The sequence below is a fragment of the Lacerta agilis genome, chromosome 9 (assembly GCF_009819535.1).
Source record: "Lacerta agilis isolate rLacAgi1 chromosome 9, rLacAgi1.pri, whole genome shotgun sequence".
Lineage (NCBI taxonomy): Eukaryota > Metazoa > Chordata > Lepidosauria > Squamata > Lacertidae > Lacerta > Lacerta agilis.
In genome coordinates, this window is record NC_046320.1 from 61,671,053 (window position 1) to 61,688,841 (window position 17,789).

The 17,789-nt window shown below is 45.5% G+C and overlaps 1 protein-coding gene across 13 annotated transcripts in view; it reads left to right on the forward strand.

Annotated features, from left to right (window-relative positions):
- Window positions 1-17,789, forward strand: part of SEC31A (SEC31 homolog A, COPII coat complex component) — a 58,871-nt gene that overhangs the window by 39,409 nt on the left and 1,673 nt on the right. For 3 of the 13 annotated variants that reach the window (XM_033160758.1, XM_033160757.1, XM_033160762.1), the window contains 8 exons: window positions 146-238; window positions 894-1,020; window positions 3,065-3,424; window positions 6,487-6,525; window positions 10,558-10,616; window positions 11,778-12,050; window positions 14,915-15,034; window positions 17,495-17,566. In XM_033160758.1, the coding sequence (XP_033016649.1) occupies window positions 146-238; window positions 894-1,020; window positions 3,065-3,424; window positions 6,487-6,525; window positions 10,558-10,616; window positions 11,778-12,050; window positions 14,915-15,034; window positions 17,495-17,566 (1,143 nt within the window). The remainder of the gene's footprint in view (window positions 1-145; window positions 239-893; window positions 1,021-3,064; window positions 3,425-6,486; window positions 6,526-10,557; window positions 10,617-11,777; window positions 12,051-14,914; window positions 15,035-17,494; window positions 17,567-17,789) is intronic. The other 10 variants (XM_033160760.1, XM_033160759.1, XM_033160763.1 and 7 more) reach the window with 10 other exon arrangements.

A 17,789-nucleotide genomic window follows, 5' to 3' on the forward strand; every position in this document is an offset into this window, starting at 1 on the left:
GGTTGGCATTGTTTGGTGTGGTTTTTTGGGGGGGGGGCGCATTTTTTGAGCATTCTGGCTGTTTTGACACCCTTTCGGACTTTTTCTTCTTCTTCTATCATTTCGTTTTATTTTTCCATGATTGGTATCTCTCTGTTCAATTCAGGTTAGAGTTGCCCCTACTGTCACTACCTGGAGTAACAAAAACCCCACTGCCCTTCCCAGCCATCCTCCTGCAGCCTCTCCCTCTGAGACACAGGTATAACATCAATTATTCCTCTTTGAGCAGGGGTCTGCTCTCCTTGTTATTACTATTTTTTAAATAAAAATAAAAATCGGACACTTGCACACATATCCCTTTCTATGCCATTCCCATCACTTTTTATACACACTTTCCAATTCTCAGTGCGTTACTGGCCATCTGGGAAGTAGGCACAGGTTTCAGTTCAATCAGATTTCCCAGCCGGACTTGCTGTATTTCAAGATGTCTTTCTGGCCTGTGAATCAGATTTTGGGTTCAATCATTGAGGCCCCCATAGTTTCCACTGGGGGAACAGGTGGGCTTAATTCCTCCCCGCAACATTTCTCCCTCCCTAACAAATTGAATAAATGATTTAGCCCTTAAAAGCACCTTGAGTTGACCGTCCCATTCCCCATAATGAATTCAGCGCATGTTAGGTTTTCTCCATTTTCAGGCATTGGAGGAGGATATTTCCAGTTTCTTGGGCACCCTGTTGCATGTTCTGTCTTTGCATTCTAAGTAAGGTGGGAAGTGGAAAAGAATTGTGTGTGAGCTAATGAGTGCTTTGAGAGCAGGACTTTTAACTTTGGAAACTGTCGTTCTGGGCCAAGCCTTCGCTTCATATGCACCTAACCAAACCTAATCTTTCTTCTCTTCCCCATTTGTTTCCCAGGGGGAAAACCCTCCTCCTCCAGGGTTTATGCCAGGGACTGTTAATCCCAGCGCACCACCACATCAGTCGGCGCCTCCTGCTTACAATATGTACTCTCAGGTCGCAGCACAACAAGCGTATCCACAACGTAAGTAGCACAATCTTCCTAGTATCCCTCCCCCCCTTTGTTCTTACTACAGTGAGCTTGGTGTGCTATAAACCTAGGTTTGTTGTTGTGGCAACCCTTGAGATCTTTCCCTGGTGCCCACGAAGCCTTTGAACCACCCCCTCCCCAACACCGCTGCCATGGTCGCAAGGGGGTAAAAGTGGTCACATCTTTCTCCCTTGGAAAAGTACGTAGAGCTGAAGGAGGAAGTTGTGAGAATACGCTCATTCCGTCAGCACCCTGAGATCTGCAGATGAAGGGTGGTATACTACTACTAATAGGAGTAGTAGTAGTAGTAGTAGTAGTATAATACACACACCATGGCAAGGCAGATTGGATGGTAAGTTGTGCTACTGGGGGACCTTGCACTGGCTTCTGCTAGAGCATCCGGTCAGCTGAATCCGAACCAATGTTGTGAATAACATGGCAACTTGGGTTATTTTCCCCATTGTATCCCAAGAGCCAGGAATGGCTTGTATCTGCACCTTGCTTCTATTCCTCCCACTGTTTCAGTGGTTTGCTGAAGGAGATTTATGACTGAAGGAACTTAAACCTTCCTTCCTTCCTTTCTCTTTCTCTTTCTCTCTCTCTCTCTCTCTCTCTCTCTCTCTCTCTCTCTCTCTCTCTCTCTCTCTCTCCCCCTCTCCCCCTCCCTGTAACTCAGTTCTCAGCCCACCATGCTGCGCAGGTTCCCTTTGGGATTGACAAATTTCTCTTCAGGCATCACAGAGGCATTAAATAAATGAGCTATGGATTTTGCAGTGAAATAGCTGCAACCTTGTGATATTCATTTGATTTCTTCTCTCCCCATCGCCCCTTAATAACTCATCTGGTAACAGCACTTAACATCCAAGCAATTTCTGCCGGGCAGCATGGTGGGGAGCAGGGAGAGCTTTTGAACAGACGAGTCAAAGAATTGTTGAACATTAAGGGTTGCGATTTCTAAGGAAGAAATGGCACTTGTCTGAACGTGTCTTCTAAATTATTCAGGGCGAGCTGCATACGTGTCGTTGGTCTCCTCCCCCCCCCCACCCCCTGCCACCCTTGTCTCTTTTTAGCCCCCTAGAACAGGAAAGGGGAGATCCTGTTGCCCTCTGGGTCACATTCGGCAGCAGCATCTCATGGGCAACAGATTTCCCCATCCTTGACCTAGAGATATCTTATTAGAAATTAGGCGCCAGGCAAAAACGTTCCTCTTCAACGAGGCTTTTTTGGCCAATTATATGGCTTTCTAGTGGGGTAGGAGAGCTGAAAACAATGCCAATACATTTCACATCTGGCAACCAATGTGCCCCTTAGGGTTCAAATAGTACATGGGTAGACGAGTCTAAAAAATCTGGGACACAAATGTTCCTGTCCCTCTAGTGCAGGCATAGGCAAACTCTGGCCTCCAGATGTTTTGGGACTACAACTCCCATCATCCCTAGCTAACAGGACCAGTGGTCAGGGATGATGGGAATTGTAGTCTCAAAACCTCTGGAGGGCCGAGTTTGCCTATGCCTGCTCTAGTGGCTATGGAGGCTCATTTGCCTTATTTACCTGTGTCTTAGGAGGCTTAGTTTGGTCAAACAGGGTATGCACTTCCGAAGTGAATGCTAAATACATTACTTCTGGTAAATGTGCCACCATAGCAGCTAAATGGCATATACTATCTGAGACCAAAGGGGCGCATAGGTTGCCAGATGTGATTCTCCCTCCCAGCTCTCCTACCCCACGATTCTAAATGTGTCTGTGGGAGGGGGGTTATTGCTTTGTTTTGCTTTCACTCGTTTCATTACGCATTCTGTGTTCTCATTATGTATTTTTATGTAGTGCGCCGCCCTGTGATCTTCGGGTTGGGCAGCATGCAAATTTAATTAATAATAATTTTCCATTTTTATCTTCAGTATTAAAGCAGGAACCTTTATCTGGATTGCTTAACCTGCAGCCCCTCTTAGGAGGGCTGTGTTTTCTCCCTTTTCAGCTGGGCCTCATTTTACTAACATAACCTTCTCCTTTCCCCCCCCCCCCATCCTCTCCAATGTAGCTTGCCAGCCTACACAGCAGTATTCTTTCGGAACAGGGGGACCGTCGCTCTATCAGCCCCACCAGCAACAACCTCCCCCTCCCCCTCTTGCCTCGGCGTCTTACGCTAACCCCAACCCTCCTTACATGCCCTCTAACCCTCCCACCTCCATGCCCTCCCCGCCGTACCCAGCCCAGCCCCAGCCCTCCCCGACCAGCTTGAACCCCAGCTCTTCTCTTCCTCCTCCTCCTCCTCCTTCTGGTGCCTCCTTCCAGCATGGCCGGCCAGGAGCCCCAGCATCTTCTCTGCCGTATGCGCTGCCTCCTGGACCCTCAGGTACAGAGCCGGCAACCAGTGAGCTCGCTGCATCCCAAAGAACAGGTCTGCGCTTGCAAAGGGGCCTTTGTTATGCATTTTGGGGGCGGGGCGGGGCGGGACGGCACGTTTCATTTATCGTCGTTGTTTTGCATGTGTATGCTGACATGGTTTTGCACAAAACTGGTGGCACTCTGGTTGCGTGCCTCTGAAAAGCATCGCCATCTTTTGCCTTCCCTATAGGACCAGCGGCTTGCTCTATCCAGAGCGGCGTGAGTGACCAAACGCTCCTGCTGTGAGTCAAGGAGTGCCCAGAGGTAGTCCCAGGAGTCATTTGCTGCATAGAGGCTCTCAAACTGTAGAAGGGGCTTGACATCCTCCCTGGCTTAGCTGAACGTTCTTGTTCTAACCAAAAGCAAGACCAAAAGGAAGTCAAGACATCTGTGCTGGTAGCTTTCAGCCAGCGACTTGTAAGAACAGGGCTTTGGAATGGGACCTGGCTCTTGTTTGTTTGCCATGCCCCAAAATTGCCTAGCCGATTGTTTACATTCACAAGCCTCCCGCAGAAAAGTGTGTTACCCACTGTCAGTTTGCTAGATTTTTTAGCCTGCCAGGGAGATCAGAGCCAGCCCCTACCTCCTTTACCCTCTCAAGAGCCCCGTGAAATGCTCTAGGCTGAGAGATAGTGGCTGCCCCACATTCACTCAGTGAACTTCAGAACGGACCGGGGATTTGAACCCAGGCCTTTGTAGCCCAAGAGTCCAGCACTTAAACCCCTAAACCACACTGACTCTCCTAAGGTACGGTCACTTTACCTGCTTACCACTGCAGTTGCACCCGCGCCACTCTGGAAAACCCACAAAGCTACAGCCGCACTGCACAGACCAAACATATGTATTTATGGAAGCGTGTAAGTACAGGAAGCCTTATACTTCCCTGAAGTGGCATGGGAGCAACCACTGTTGCCCATTGGGAGCCAGAATCCTTACCAGGCAGATAGCCATGATGTGGGAAGGAGCCTCTTGGAGCTCTCGTTTCTCACTTCTTAACAAAGATTATTCCATTAGCAAGCTTTGAGATGGTTTCAGGAGACCATGGACCAGGGTTCTTGTTTTAAACCCAAGGTTGGGAACATTTTTTTTGGGGGGGGGGGGCGGCGGTCGGTCTGACCTGTCCCTTTAAAATAATAATGGTAGTAATTCTGGAAACTTAGTCAGAGCATACCTTATAAACATGATGCCGTAATTCCAACCAGAACAAAATGTATTGGCCGCTGACCTATTATATCAATACTCCAGCCCTTCATATTCATTGTTAGCTGAAGTTTTTCCATAAGTGGGAGGGGCGGGCGAAGCAACAGTTGTTCGCTAAAGGTGAGATTCAGCATCAATGAAGCAATTTAGAAACCCTTTAAAGGTATGTTTTTCTTCTCGCATGAACTAAACAAGCATGTCTGGAACGTTTGCTTCTGCATGTGTGTTAGCATGACACAAAAACGTGTGGCCCAAAATGAGAGAACTCTGAACTTGCTTTTGTTAATGTTTTTTTTGTCCTGAGCAGCTATCGGTGCATGATAACAGACCTGTTTCTTTATCGGTGTCATTCAACTCTTTCTTTAGCTTTTCCTTTCCTTGAAAATAAAATGCAAATAAGCACAACAGGAAGACAAAGCTTTTGCCAGGGACCAAAACTTTGTATTATTGTTGTTGTTATTATTTTGACCAGGGTATGAAGGGAGCAAGACTATTACAGATTACAGTTTTGGATGAAATTACGTTAGATACACAGCAGCAGATACACAGCAGCTGCCTTTTACAGACTTTTAACACTGTTCCCCTTTCCTGGTAGAAAAATGGGTTAGAGTACTTGTGAGTTCACTTCAATAAAGTTTTCTAATGGGGGTAGCTTCCATGATCAGTTCACAGCCAAACTCCGAAAACCAGTGTGGTGAGCCTGTGGTCCTCTAGATGTTGAGCTTCAGTTCCCATCATCCCTGACTGTTGGCATGTTGGAGTCCAGACAATTAGAGGACCATGCCTTCCCCATCCCTGTTTTTGCAGGGTTATCCCATTTTCACTTTGCAACGCTTCATTGATGAACAGGACTAGTGATGTTAAATTCTCGAGAATAATCTTTTGGAGAATATTCTCGAGAATATTCTCGATTAATGAGAGTATTAGAGGATTTTCACTTAAAATAAGAGAATATTCATTTTAATGCATTGAAAATGATACAATTAGTTAATATACATGTTTATTCATGGGTAAACTTGTTCAGATGGCAACCAAAAACTGTAAAGATACTTGTATTTAATGGGGCAATGCAGTGAATTCTTTGATTTTTTTGCACCAAATTTGAAATTGAAAATTCAACGTGAATGACTCACATTCATCGCCAAGCCTATTACATATAGTTGAAATACGTAGGAATTCAAATGTTCATCAAATTAAATGAATAGCATTTTAAAAATAAAATAATAAATGTTTTCTGTAGCTCACATTTCAGAACTGCCAATGGTGAATGACCCAATGCCCAGTAATGTAACTGGATAAAAAAAATATTCATTACTTACACTGGTAATATCACAGCTTGACTTATTATTTACTAGATTTTTTAAATATGGGTTGTAAAACTGGTTCTTACATTAGAACTTACAGTTTGTGGAGAATTTTCTAGCAGAGAATATTCTTGAGAATATTCTCATTCACGAGAATATTCTCCGGAGAATATTCTCACCTCACATCACTAAACAGGACTTTGGAACCAAGAATTTGGAACCAGGCCTTCAGCCCAGCCCAGCACAACACCAGCAGCTATTCAAATGGAGTTCTCTAAGAATTCCACGGTTCCTGGGAAACTCTTCTAGGTTTTCTCAGTGAGGTGGTTTTGGATACTGAGCGCATTTCCTTGGAGAAGGTGGCTTGTTCTTTACTGCTTTGGCAAACTCTGGGGCTGCATGGCTAAACTGGGAGTGAAGATTGGTAAGAGGGGACGCTTGAAATCTGTTCTTGAAATCTTAGAAGGTATTTTCCAGCACATGCAAAGCTTGGAAAAAGCTGGTAAGGGGAAGGTAGTTATCTTTTTTCCTTTTTAATGCCTCCTGAGGTTTTTTTGCATTTTGTCTGCAGACTATCAATCCATACAAGACCAAGCCAGTATCCTGCAAGGTGACTTAGCTACCTTTTATAAAATGGAAATCATTAAGGCACAGCACGAACATCTAACAAATTGGACTCTAGCAGTGCATGTGACCGCAAATTCAATACTCTGTGCTAATAATACTTGTTAAATCCAATGAAATTTAACACTCGGTAACATTTTAATGGAGACAAATGTTTTGACTCAAATAGCAGAGCTGGGATTTGTAACCACAGATGTGATCAACTTCTAAAACAGATGTTTGTTGCATTCACTGGGAGAGGAGTAATGCTCTGAAATGTTAATTTCCATGGTCTGCAGTATAATTTTTGAAGCAGTCTTTTGCGCGAACAGGACAGCTGCCTTTCGTGTTCAGAAAAGCTGAGAGGACAGTTATACAATCTTCCAAATAGTTGCAGCTATCCTTAAAATCAGGACGTGTGTATTCTGCACCTTCCAATAGAACGTTAAAAGAAATTGTACCTAATCAATCCAGGTTCTGTGTCCAAAAAAATCCAGAATCATTTGCTTAACTTGTGCGGATTGAACAGATTTGCATAAGCTATTTGTAAACTGCCTCCTGCTTGTGCTGATGGAAAAGGTGAGGAATTGCAGGGGTCATGTAGATGTTTTCCTGCAGTTCTTCCTTTCGGCCCAGGAAATAGGTTTTGGTTAATAGAAGGAGAGCAAACTCAGCCTCAAGCATAGCATCAGGGACATAGGCAGGGGGCCTCTGAGTTGGCCTGGCACCACATCCCAGGATCTTCACCAGGGTCTGTCAGTTTCTCAGGTGAGAAACTTGCTCGTGGGAGGAAGGAAGAGGAAAAAGTTGAAATGCTAACATCAAATATTTCTCTTCTCTCCTTTGTTTTTCCTATTTTGCCTAATTTATCCTTCAGCTTTCAGCCTTTTAAAAGATATGATTTAGTTAGTCCTGGGAAGGGAGAAAGAGCTGTGAAGAACACTGAAGTCCTCCCTGCCTAGCCTTGATTGCTAGAAATCTTAATCGGAAACCCTGCTAGCTTCCAAGATTTGAGCGATCGTTATCCCCACACTCTCAGCGTATATTTTCTATAGTCATGAGGACTAGAATCTTCCCTTGGAAAAGAATCAACGCTGGGATTCACAGAAAGTGAAATCCTGTGCCCAATACACACATACCTTCTTTCCCTTAGTTGCAAATGAGCTGCAGAACCATGGGAATCCAAATTTTTCAAGGAAACTGAGTTAATCCTAGATTTTAAGAGAATGGGAGTTGCAATTTTGTAAAAATAAAATTATAGCACTGTGGTTAAAAACTCCAGCTGTGATTATTTTTGATTAACTATCGGTGTTGTGTAACAAACCTGCATTACTTTTTATTTTACTTGAGAGGCCCTTGAGTTCAGATCAGTTCAGAAGATCCCAATTTAAGCTGTCCCCCTAAGCATGCTTGTTGGGGCAGTAGAGGTCCCTAAATACTCCTGAGCCAGAGCAAATTTCCACCAGGAGCATCTGCAGCTACTGGTTCCGAATTCACACTCAGTATTACTTTCATTCATTTTCAATAAGGCTAATTCGGGGGCCCTTGCCAATAGACCATAACGTCAATGTGTGTTCAGGCCAGATGCCCAGATGCCCATTTTTGTCTGGACAGGTACATAGCTTATTTATTTATTTAGATGATTTATTTGCCGCTTAGCCTTTTCATTTTTGCAAAAATAAAATCTCTGAGCGGTTTACTGATACCTTAGAATTTAAAATAAAAATGCAGTAAGTGTGTTTAAAATGTTGCGATTACAGGTCAGGATACAGCAAATGCATTGTAATGAATTTCGTCTCTGAGGATCATCTAGCCTGCAGTGCAGGAATATGCAGCTTTCCCATACGGGGATCAAACCTGCAACCTTGGCATTATCAGCACCATCCTCTAACCAACTGAGCTATCAGTTTCCTGGATGGAGCGCTTTCATGAGCGAAGCTGCTTTTTTCAGCGAAGCACAGTAATTGGCACTGCAAATGCAGGGGGCTTCTTGCATTTTAGCTCCCAAGCCCATGAGGTTTGGTAGCGTGCAGCCTTTGTTACTCTACTCCCCAGTTAGTGATCATGAATTCAAGCGGCAAGATCTGTGGCAGCGCACTCTCCCCTCTGCCAGACAGGCTTCCTGCCAAGAAGCAGCAAAACTTAATTAAGTGACTAAAATGAGCATGTTCGCAGCAGCTTTGTTCTTTCCGATTTTTACCAGTTTGATCTGAACCATTAAAAAAAAAAAAGTTGACACTGCTGTGGATTTATGGGTTGCCAGGAATTACTGATTCTCTCCTGATATCCGTGCTGCAAAAGCTGGTTGTCTTTTTCAGTGGTCTGCGCTGGAAAGGATAGGCAGCGGAGATCTAAACCTGCCGTCTCTCTGCTACCAGTTGCTGATTTAATCCTAACATTAGCAAAAGTGTAGCAAAACTACACTAGCATGAGTTTGGCCAAACTGCGGGAGGCAGTGAAAGATAGGCATGCCTGGCGTGCTCTGGTCCATGGGGTCACGAAGAGTCGTACACAACTGAACAACAACAACAAGCAAAACTACAGCTATGTGGGAACCTAGGCTCGAAAAGATTCACTGCTGTCTTCAGCAGGCCCAGGTCCATTGTAACCAACTAATGGTTTTGCCCATTGCATATCTGAATATATGTCCTTAGACTTTTTATTACTGCAAATAGCACAGGTGTGTCCCCAGATTTAATCCTCCTCCCAGTGCGAAATCCATTGTCCTTTGGGAAGGGCAGTGCCCAGTGCTAAAGTTCGTATGCAGAAGGTCAGTCCTTTGCACCTCCAGGTGGTCTAGGACTCCTGCCTGAAGCCATGGAGAGACACTGCCAGTCAGTGGTGGATCAGAGGCAGGGAACTTCCAGCCCGTGGGCCAAACAAATGTGCCCCTCCAGGGCTCTGTCTGGCCCATGGTACTCCACCCAGACCACAACCCTCACCAGCCTTGCTTCACATCCTCCTCCAGTGTTTTTGCACGGCTGGAATGTGTCCTTCAACTCTGATCATGCCTCTTGCTTGCATTGATGGAGGGTAGAGGGTTGTGTGAGTGAGCGCTTGTAGGAACTGGCCTCCTGCCCAAAGGTAAATTGACACCTACTGCTTTGCCCACGTTTGCCTCTGGCCTTGACCACCACTGTTATGTGGCCCCTGGAAGCTTCCCCAGAAAGGAATGTGGCCCTCAGGCTGGGAAGTTTCCCCACATCTGGTGTAGGGGAAGCTTCCCAGCCTAAGCAGCTGTGCTTTGATAGGCCCATCGTCCAAATCGATACAAAGCAGCTTCCTTATTTCATCACCATGAAGGCTCTGCAGCCCAGCCTTCCAGGGCAAACCAGTAGAGGCATATATTTTGACAAACGGTGGCCAGCACATCGTTCTCAGTTAGAAATGTTTTGGGGCATCATTCAGCATTTAAAACCCCAGAGGCGCCGAAATGCAGCATTCCCCTGAGCAGCAACACGTTATTCCAGAGTGGTGTCTGTCGCTAACAACGTCCGAAACAAATCTCTGAAATTCCAGGTTTTCTTTGGTAGCCCAACGATAGAAATGTCAACGACCGTATTAAATACGTACTGATAAATAACAAATATATGTGATTATGCTAATTGTGCTTGCAAATCCATGCCAGATTGACAAAGAGCACTGTAATGAATGTTAATTGTAACTGGAATATTGGGCTGTTAATTTACATAAACCTTTGCAGGTAGTATAGACCCACAGGGTAGGTCCTTCCCTCATGGGGCTTGCAATCTGCATTTTGGTAGTGGAGGCAGAAACTGCACAAATATAGGGGCAACTAGTTGAGTTTAGTTCCTGTTGGGCAGGAGGAGCAAGGGAATGGGGCCAAAAGATACGAAGGCAGACGTGGGTTTTTGCATTATTTGCATTCCTATTTCAAATACAGAACATGTTCATCTCCTCTCTGAAATGTCTAGATTCTGATGAAATGCTAGCCTCTAGTTAGAATGTGGCAAGATTTGCTCCTCCTGATTTTCTGGGACACTTTACATTCCATTGATATTGTTTGGTCTTGTTGCAGGACCTCAGAATGGCTGGAACGACCCTCCTGCTTTGAGCAGAATTGCAAAGAAAAAGAAGGTAGGTTAAAAGGAACTTCTGACATGCCGAGAGTGACTTTGAAGGCCCTTCCCCAGGTGTCCTTGCCATCAAAGGTGGCAACCAGAGAGAAGGCTATCTTAGCCTGTGTATTGTTGTCCTCCCTGATCCCCAAAATGAGGTTTTTAATTGCCCCCAGTAGGCAAGACAGGACTCAAGAGGCTAAAATCTCCTGGATTTAGAAAGAGGAGGTTTTCCCCTGCCGGATATGAGACTATATTATGAGGCATCCTGTTTGAAGAAATGGAAAACACTAGAAAATTCACATATTCTAGACTTAGAAGATCATGACAATGTTTTTGGTTGGTACGCTTACATATGGTATGAAAAGGTGAAACTTCATAAAGGATTTATAAATCATATAATTAGGGAAAAATTGCATAGAGTATGGGATAAATACAAGAATCTATTAAAAATCTTATGGAATATGCAGAAATGGCAAAACTTAATGGAAGAATAAGAAATCAAGATAACAGTTTTTTTTAAATAAAAGAATGAAAATGGTTTATTGAATATTTACAGATAAATTGTAAACAGATAAGAACATTGGCAAGATTATTGCAATAACCTGCAGTTTTATAAGAGTTTATATTTAAAGTAGATGAATGAATGAGCAAATTAATTTAATTAGGATATGCAGAAGATATTTAAATAAATTTAAGGAACCGCAGAAAGAGGGGGAAGGAAGTCAAGTTTTGAAATGTTAAAATGATTGTAAAATTAGTGAAATGTATAAACCTGAAAAGCATAAATATTTTTTAAAAAAAACACTTCTTGGATTTGTTTTAAATCTATCATCAGAGGGCTTGCGAATGCATTTCAGTTTATGAAAGACTGGAACATGGAAAAATCAACAGCAGGTTATACATGAATGAAACTTGCCTGTTCCATCAACAGCCTCAAAAAGAACTCCTTTAAACTTAGCTAAATTGCTGGCTAGGGCTGATAGGAATTGTAGTCCACAACGTCAGGCTAGCAGAGGCTGATTTAATGATTGAATGCCCAACGAACAAGGAACTGAAATAGCCTTTGATAGGTGAACAGCCCTCAAAACAGTGGTAGCAAATATCATTGCATAATTTTATCGCACACCTGTTGCCATAAGAACTCAAGTGGGCTCTTTTTTTCCTTCCTCTGCCTTAGGTGCCTGAGAACTTCATGCCTCCGGTTCCCATCACAGCCCCGATAATGAACCCCATGTCGGACCCTCAAGCCCAGCAGCAGCAGCAGCAGCAGCCCTCAATGCCTCCCACCCAGGTTCCGTTCCAGCCCTCGCATCTTCCTCCAGGCCAACCTAGCATGCCAAGCCCTTTCCAGAACGTCCCACAACCTGGGGGCCAGACCATCATGACTCCTTCCGTGTCCATGCCCAGCATGGAAGGGGCGCCTGGAGCGCCAATTGGCAACACCATGCAGGTAAGAGCCGGTGGCCAGCTGTCTTGGACTGGCTGGGTGCCAAGGAGTGGTGGGAGGCACCAGCCAGGGAACCCCTTAGGGAGCTCCCCAGGGGAAGGAGGCTGAGGGCCAGGGAATTGGCGGTGGGACGGCGATGAGAAATCAGAGGGAGAAGAGGGACAAGACTGGGAGGAGGAGGTGTCAGAAGCTGAAGAGGTGACAGACTTTAGTGAGCAGGAAGAGGCTACGGCAGAGAGCAGTTCAGACTTGAGGCTGGAGGGGAGGGCGGCCAAGAGGCAGAGTTGACCGATGGCATTTGCCACAAGATTTAGAGATGGATGCTTTAAAAGGGGATTAGACCAATTTGTAGAGGGGAAGGTTATCGATGGTCGCTAGTTGCGATAAGAACATTCCCTCCAGTATCAGAGGTGGTTGCTAGGCAACGTGAGAGTGCCATTGCAGTCGTGTCCTGCTCGGAGGCTTCCCCTGAGTGTTTTGGTTGGTCATTGTGAAACCAGGATGCTGGGCTGTAGAGAGACCTTTGATCCAATTGCATAAATTTATTTATTTGGTTTTCAGATTAAAGTTTTACAGTCACATAGCCAACATACAACATGGATTCCAGAGAATCTCCTGGACTTCCTTTCTCCCCTTTGTGGGTCCTGTTGTTAATCATCTCCTCCCACGTCTTTTATAAGAATCCAAATCTTTTACATTGTGTCCAAAATTCACCATTAAACCACAAGTGTTGTTCCAATCCAATAACGATTTTAACTCTTCACAATGGTTTTTAAGATAAGTTATTTAAAAAATCCCCCATTTCTTATTAAAAATTTGGTCTTCCTGATTCTTCCTACCAGAGAAGAATGGCAGAGATCAAGTTGATGGATTATCCCGAAATGGCTAAAATGACCAGAAGAATCAGAAGTCAGACCTTTGACCTAATTGAGCAGGACCATTCATCTGTTCTTAATTCTTCATTGAGATTGACAGTGGAGTGAGAGGGAAAGAGTGCATCCTGAAAGTGGGGAGTAGGGGGTTACCTTTGGCCCTGAAACGGTTGTCTCAGGTGGAATGAGAGGGAACTCCTGAGAAGATTCCCTCACCAGGCCAGCATCCCTTACATTTTGCCACCTGGCACAGATGTGGGGAACCTTTGGCCCTCCAGGTGTTGATGAACTACAGCTGCTGTCCTGCCTGACCATTGGCCATGCTTGCAGGGGTTGATGGGAGTCATAGTTCAGCCACATCTGGAGGGCCAGAGGTTCTTCACACATGTCCTGTTAGGTTGCGCCATCCCTTGCGTCTCAGCAGTTATCTCACCACCACCTCACTTCACAGACAGGGAGGCCATTATCTGGTTCAGGGGCCGGCAACCTAAGGCCCATGGGCCACAAGTGGCCCATGGGGGTCGTTCAACCGGCCCATGGACCCCTGCCGCCTGCTCAGTCAGCTCCCATGCGCCACGTTAAACAGGAGCAGAGCGGGGACCGCCTTCCGCAATGCTGGCCGGCTTCTCATTGGCTGCAGGAAGCACCTGCAGCCAATGGGAAGCTGTGCACGCCTCCTCCATGCCAGAAGGAGCGCTGGAATTAGTGTTTGTGCATGCATGCGCGCACACACACTCCGGCCCATCGTGGTGTCTGCGGGACCGTGAACTGACCCAAGCGACAAAAACTTTGCTGACCCCTGAATTCTGGTTGGATCCCCTCTATACCTGATGTGGTAGCAGCCATGTAGCCTGGACAGGCAGCTGTTGAATTTCTGAACGGCTGATTGTTTCTTCTCCCTCCCACTTGCTCAGTGGGAGGTCTGCGGGGGTCCTGCCTAAAGAAACAATCACCCTTTTGACTTGGGGGATTGTCTTTGAAAGCAAATGACTGGCAAATGATCGTGAGAGCCTTGTGGGTGGGTTGCTATGCGGTGAGAGACGTTGGCTCATTTGGAGCTGCGTTGTTGAGGCAGGCAGGATTTGCCCATTTCATTTGATTTAGATCTTACTGGTGTTTAGGCAGAGGTTAGCAGTTGCTTTCCCTGTATTGGGGGACTTGTCCCTAATTCATCCAAGGGTGCAGAAATATGGACTCTGAACACACGATTATCCTGTGGTAAGAGGGAATCCAGCGTGAATGGATTTAATGCTAAGGCACGATTAGCAGGGCTGCTTCAGCATTAAGCGGCAAATTTGGCAGGTGCCATTAAAGGGCAGCACATTGGTAGGTGTATAGAAACAACTTTCTTTGTCACTGGACAGTTGGCCCAGAGTGGATATTAAAGAGAGGTTATTGACTGAAGGAACACAGTGCTGAAGCTAAGCAGGTCTGAGTCTGCTCAGTGCCTGGATCGGAGACCACCTGGGACCTGCATGTCCATTGACTTGGGTTCCATGATGGAATATGAATGTAAAAATATAAGGGGAGGGGGGGGGGATAGAAAATAATATATGGGAAGTGAGTTGCCCAGAAAATGTTGGTTGTGGTCTTGGAAGTGCAACAGAAAGGATCATTCAGTTTGTAACTTAAGGGTTAATTGTGTTACCAGTAAGAAGAGTGGAAGTGTTGCTTAGCAATCAGGCAGAATAGCATGATTTCTAGTGGGGTAGCACATGCTCTGATTGGCTGTGTAGTTCTGCGGGAGTTTTCCCTTTGTATGTTTTTGATTGAATGTCTCCATGCCCTAAACAAGGCCTGAACTGGAAGTGAAATCCTCTCTGTCCCTTTCTCAAATCATACACTCTTTTTATTTGGCTTCCTCAGTATCAAGACCTTCCTGCATTCCATCTGTGTTATTTAAGTGACTTTACTAGCGTACGGTTCAGCTGGAGTAAAGACTGGGAGCAAATGATGACAAAGTGATATTCCAAATTACTCTTCCTTCCCCTCCAGCATGTGCAATCCTTGCCAACAGAGAAGATAATGAAAAAGCCCATACCTGAGGAACACCTTATCCTAAAGAATACATTTGAAGCTCTGATCCAGAGATGTCTCTCTTCAGCTACCGATCCGGTATGTCCTTCATGTGTTTCTGTGTTTTGGTGGTGGTGTTTTTTTGTTTTTATATATAAAAAAATGCATTTTATGTAGTGTAATCACACATTCAGAGCTGGTGGCATCCATCACTGTGTGGTGAGTCATCAGAAACGATTTATCACCAGCAGCTAGGCTCTCTCCAAGTGCTTCAGATATTCAGGCTATCAGAAAAATTGCAGTTACTGTGTGATTTACACAATAGGAGAGCATAACCTTAGGCTGTCTTCCCTTGCGGGCGACTCGAATTAAGATAAGTGCTTCTTCCCCAATCCAAATGTTTCAAGAAGACCTTGCAAACGCAGAGGACAGCGGCAAAAATGAATGTTTTGCAGACACGGCTGAAATGGGATTCAGCACCTTGGAGAGCTGCAAATGAACAGTGGTAGGGATCTACAGATGGGCTTGTGGCCTGACTGTGGAATGCAAATTTATATTGTCATTTTGGTCTGGGGGAGCGTTCTGAACCGCAGGCCCAAAGGATGACTTGTGGGAGTGGTTGGGTGCAGGGATACCAAAGAGGCCAGAGCAACCAGTTCTAGTGTTTTATTAAAAGGAAAGGTGTAGACTTAGAGCAGACCAGCCTGCCAGGTCTCCCAGCCTTTACAGGCACGGGATGGACTCTGCAGCTTGTGCATACGTTCATACGTTCTTTATAGACAAAGTGACATACGCCACTTTGCCAGGACATCCCATCACTTCACCTGACCAGATGAGGGTATCGGTAGCAAATACCCAACTCTTACAGATAGCTGTAGAGCCCAGCACCCAAAGCCCACAGATGATGACATCAAAGGAAGCCAATTAGCTTATATCACAGCAAGTGAATATAAACATATATGAGCTCATTGCTGCAACTACCAATTAATTGTGGGGTTATCCGGGTGCCCCCTTGAAAGACTTTTTAATGGACGCGGGTAGCGCTGTGGTCTAAATCACTGAACATCTTGGGCTTGCCGATCAAAAGGTTGGCGGTTCGAATCCCCGCGGTGGGGTGAGCTCCCATTGCTCGGTCCCAGCTCCTGTCAACCTAGCAGTTCGAAAGCATGCCAAAAAAAAGTGCAAGTAGATAAATAGGTACCGCTCCAGCGGGAAGGTAAACGGCGTTTCCGTGTGCTGCTCTGGTTTCGCCAGAAGCAGCTTAGTCATGCTGGCCACATGACCTGGAAAACTGTCTGCGAACAAACGCTGGCACCCTCGGCCTGTAAAGCGAGATGAGCGGCGCAACCCCAGAGTCATCTGCGACTGGACTTAACCGTCAGGGGTCCTTTATCTTTTTTTTAAATCTTGATAACCAAGATGGTGTTTGCAAAGCTTCTGGAACAGCTCACCTTTGACTCAACACAGGGAGGTAGGGAAGACGCAGGAGCGTGTCCTGTTGGTTGACTGCAGCAGAACCACCTTCCATAAGCCAAGTGCCGGGTGCTTAGTTTCACCTTCAAGGACGCAGTTCTTTCAGGAAGATGTTGTGATTCAGACTCGACTGAGGAGCACCTTCCTTTCTACCTCAAAGCCAGCAGCTCTGTGTGCCCTCTGCGCAGTCCCACATAAACAACTTCGCTTGTGCAACCCGCTGCTCTGAACCTCCTGGACCAAGGGTTGGGAACCTCCAGCCTCTGTGCCAAAATAGGCCTGCCTGGTCATTTTCATGAAACGACGCCCACCTGCCCCACACCCTATGGCATATGTGACTTGGGATATGAGGCAGGTAGATGCTTGGCCACAGAAAGAAGGACTGAACCCATTATTTATCAGATGATGCCTTGGGGGGTGGGGTTCAATCCTGCTTTGTTCAGGTGCGCCGGCCAACTGCTGGAACCAGCTGGTGCGCCAAAGCCTTGCCTAAAGCAGGATTGACACTCTTGATATTTTCACCCCTCCCATTGCAAGAATTTGGTGATCTTATGTTATGAGAAGGAGGGGTGGAAACTGCTCTTCTGTTCTTCCGTCCCAGCCTGACTCAGTGTGTGGAGGGAGTCTTATCTATGTAGTGTTAAGATGGGTGAATGAGAACTGTAACACTCACGCAAGCCAGTAGATTCTGTAGTATGTAGTATCTATTAGAAATAAAACAAGGTATGCTTCAAAACCCCCACAGCTAGTTTCCGCATTTGTACTCTGCTAAAGTCTGGTGCTCACAATGAGCAGTTGTGAGTCCAGTGCACCGGGACCTGTTCTCAAGGATCGGAAAGTCGGTGAAGGTGCTCCAGTTGCCTAGCCCAGGCAGGACCGGGCGTACTGACAGACACCCCCACTCATGTTCATCAGCTGATGTGGGGGGAGTTGAATCCTACTTGGGGAGGAACTTCCCCCATGCTTAGGAGGCACATCAAAGCACATATTAATTTGTATGTATGTATATGTGTGTGTGCTGGTTGAGCATTGATAAAATTTGATAAGCTTGTTTAATAACGTCCTGTGTTCTGGTCTCTTCTGTAGCAAACCAAGAGGAAACTTGACGATGCCAACAAACGCCTGGAGTTTCTGTATGATAAACTTAGAGATCAGACAGTAAGTTTTATTTATCATTGTGCATTGTGCTTTGACCTGCTCAGGATAGCTTCCTTGCATTTCACCTCCAAGCCAGGCATTCTAAACTTCAGCAGCTGAACTTCAGATCATTCTCCAGCCTTCCTTATTTATTTTTGCATTGTTTTCCTGCTTTTAAAAACTATTTGTTAGCTAGGAATAATTCCTGTGCTATAAGGTGGGTCTGGAATGTTTCGCAGAATAA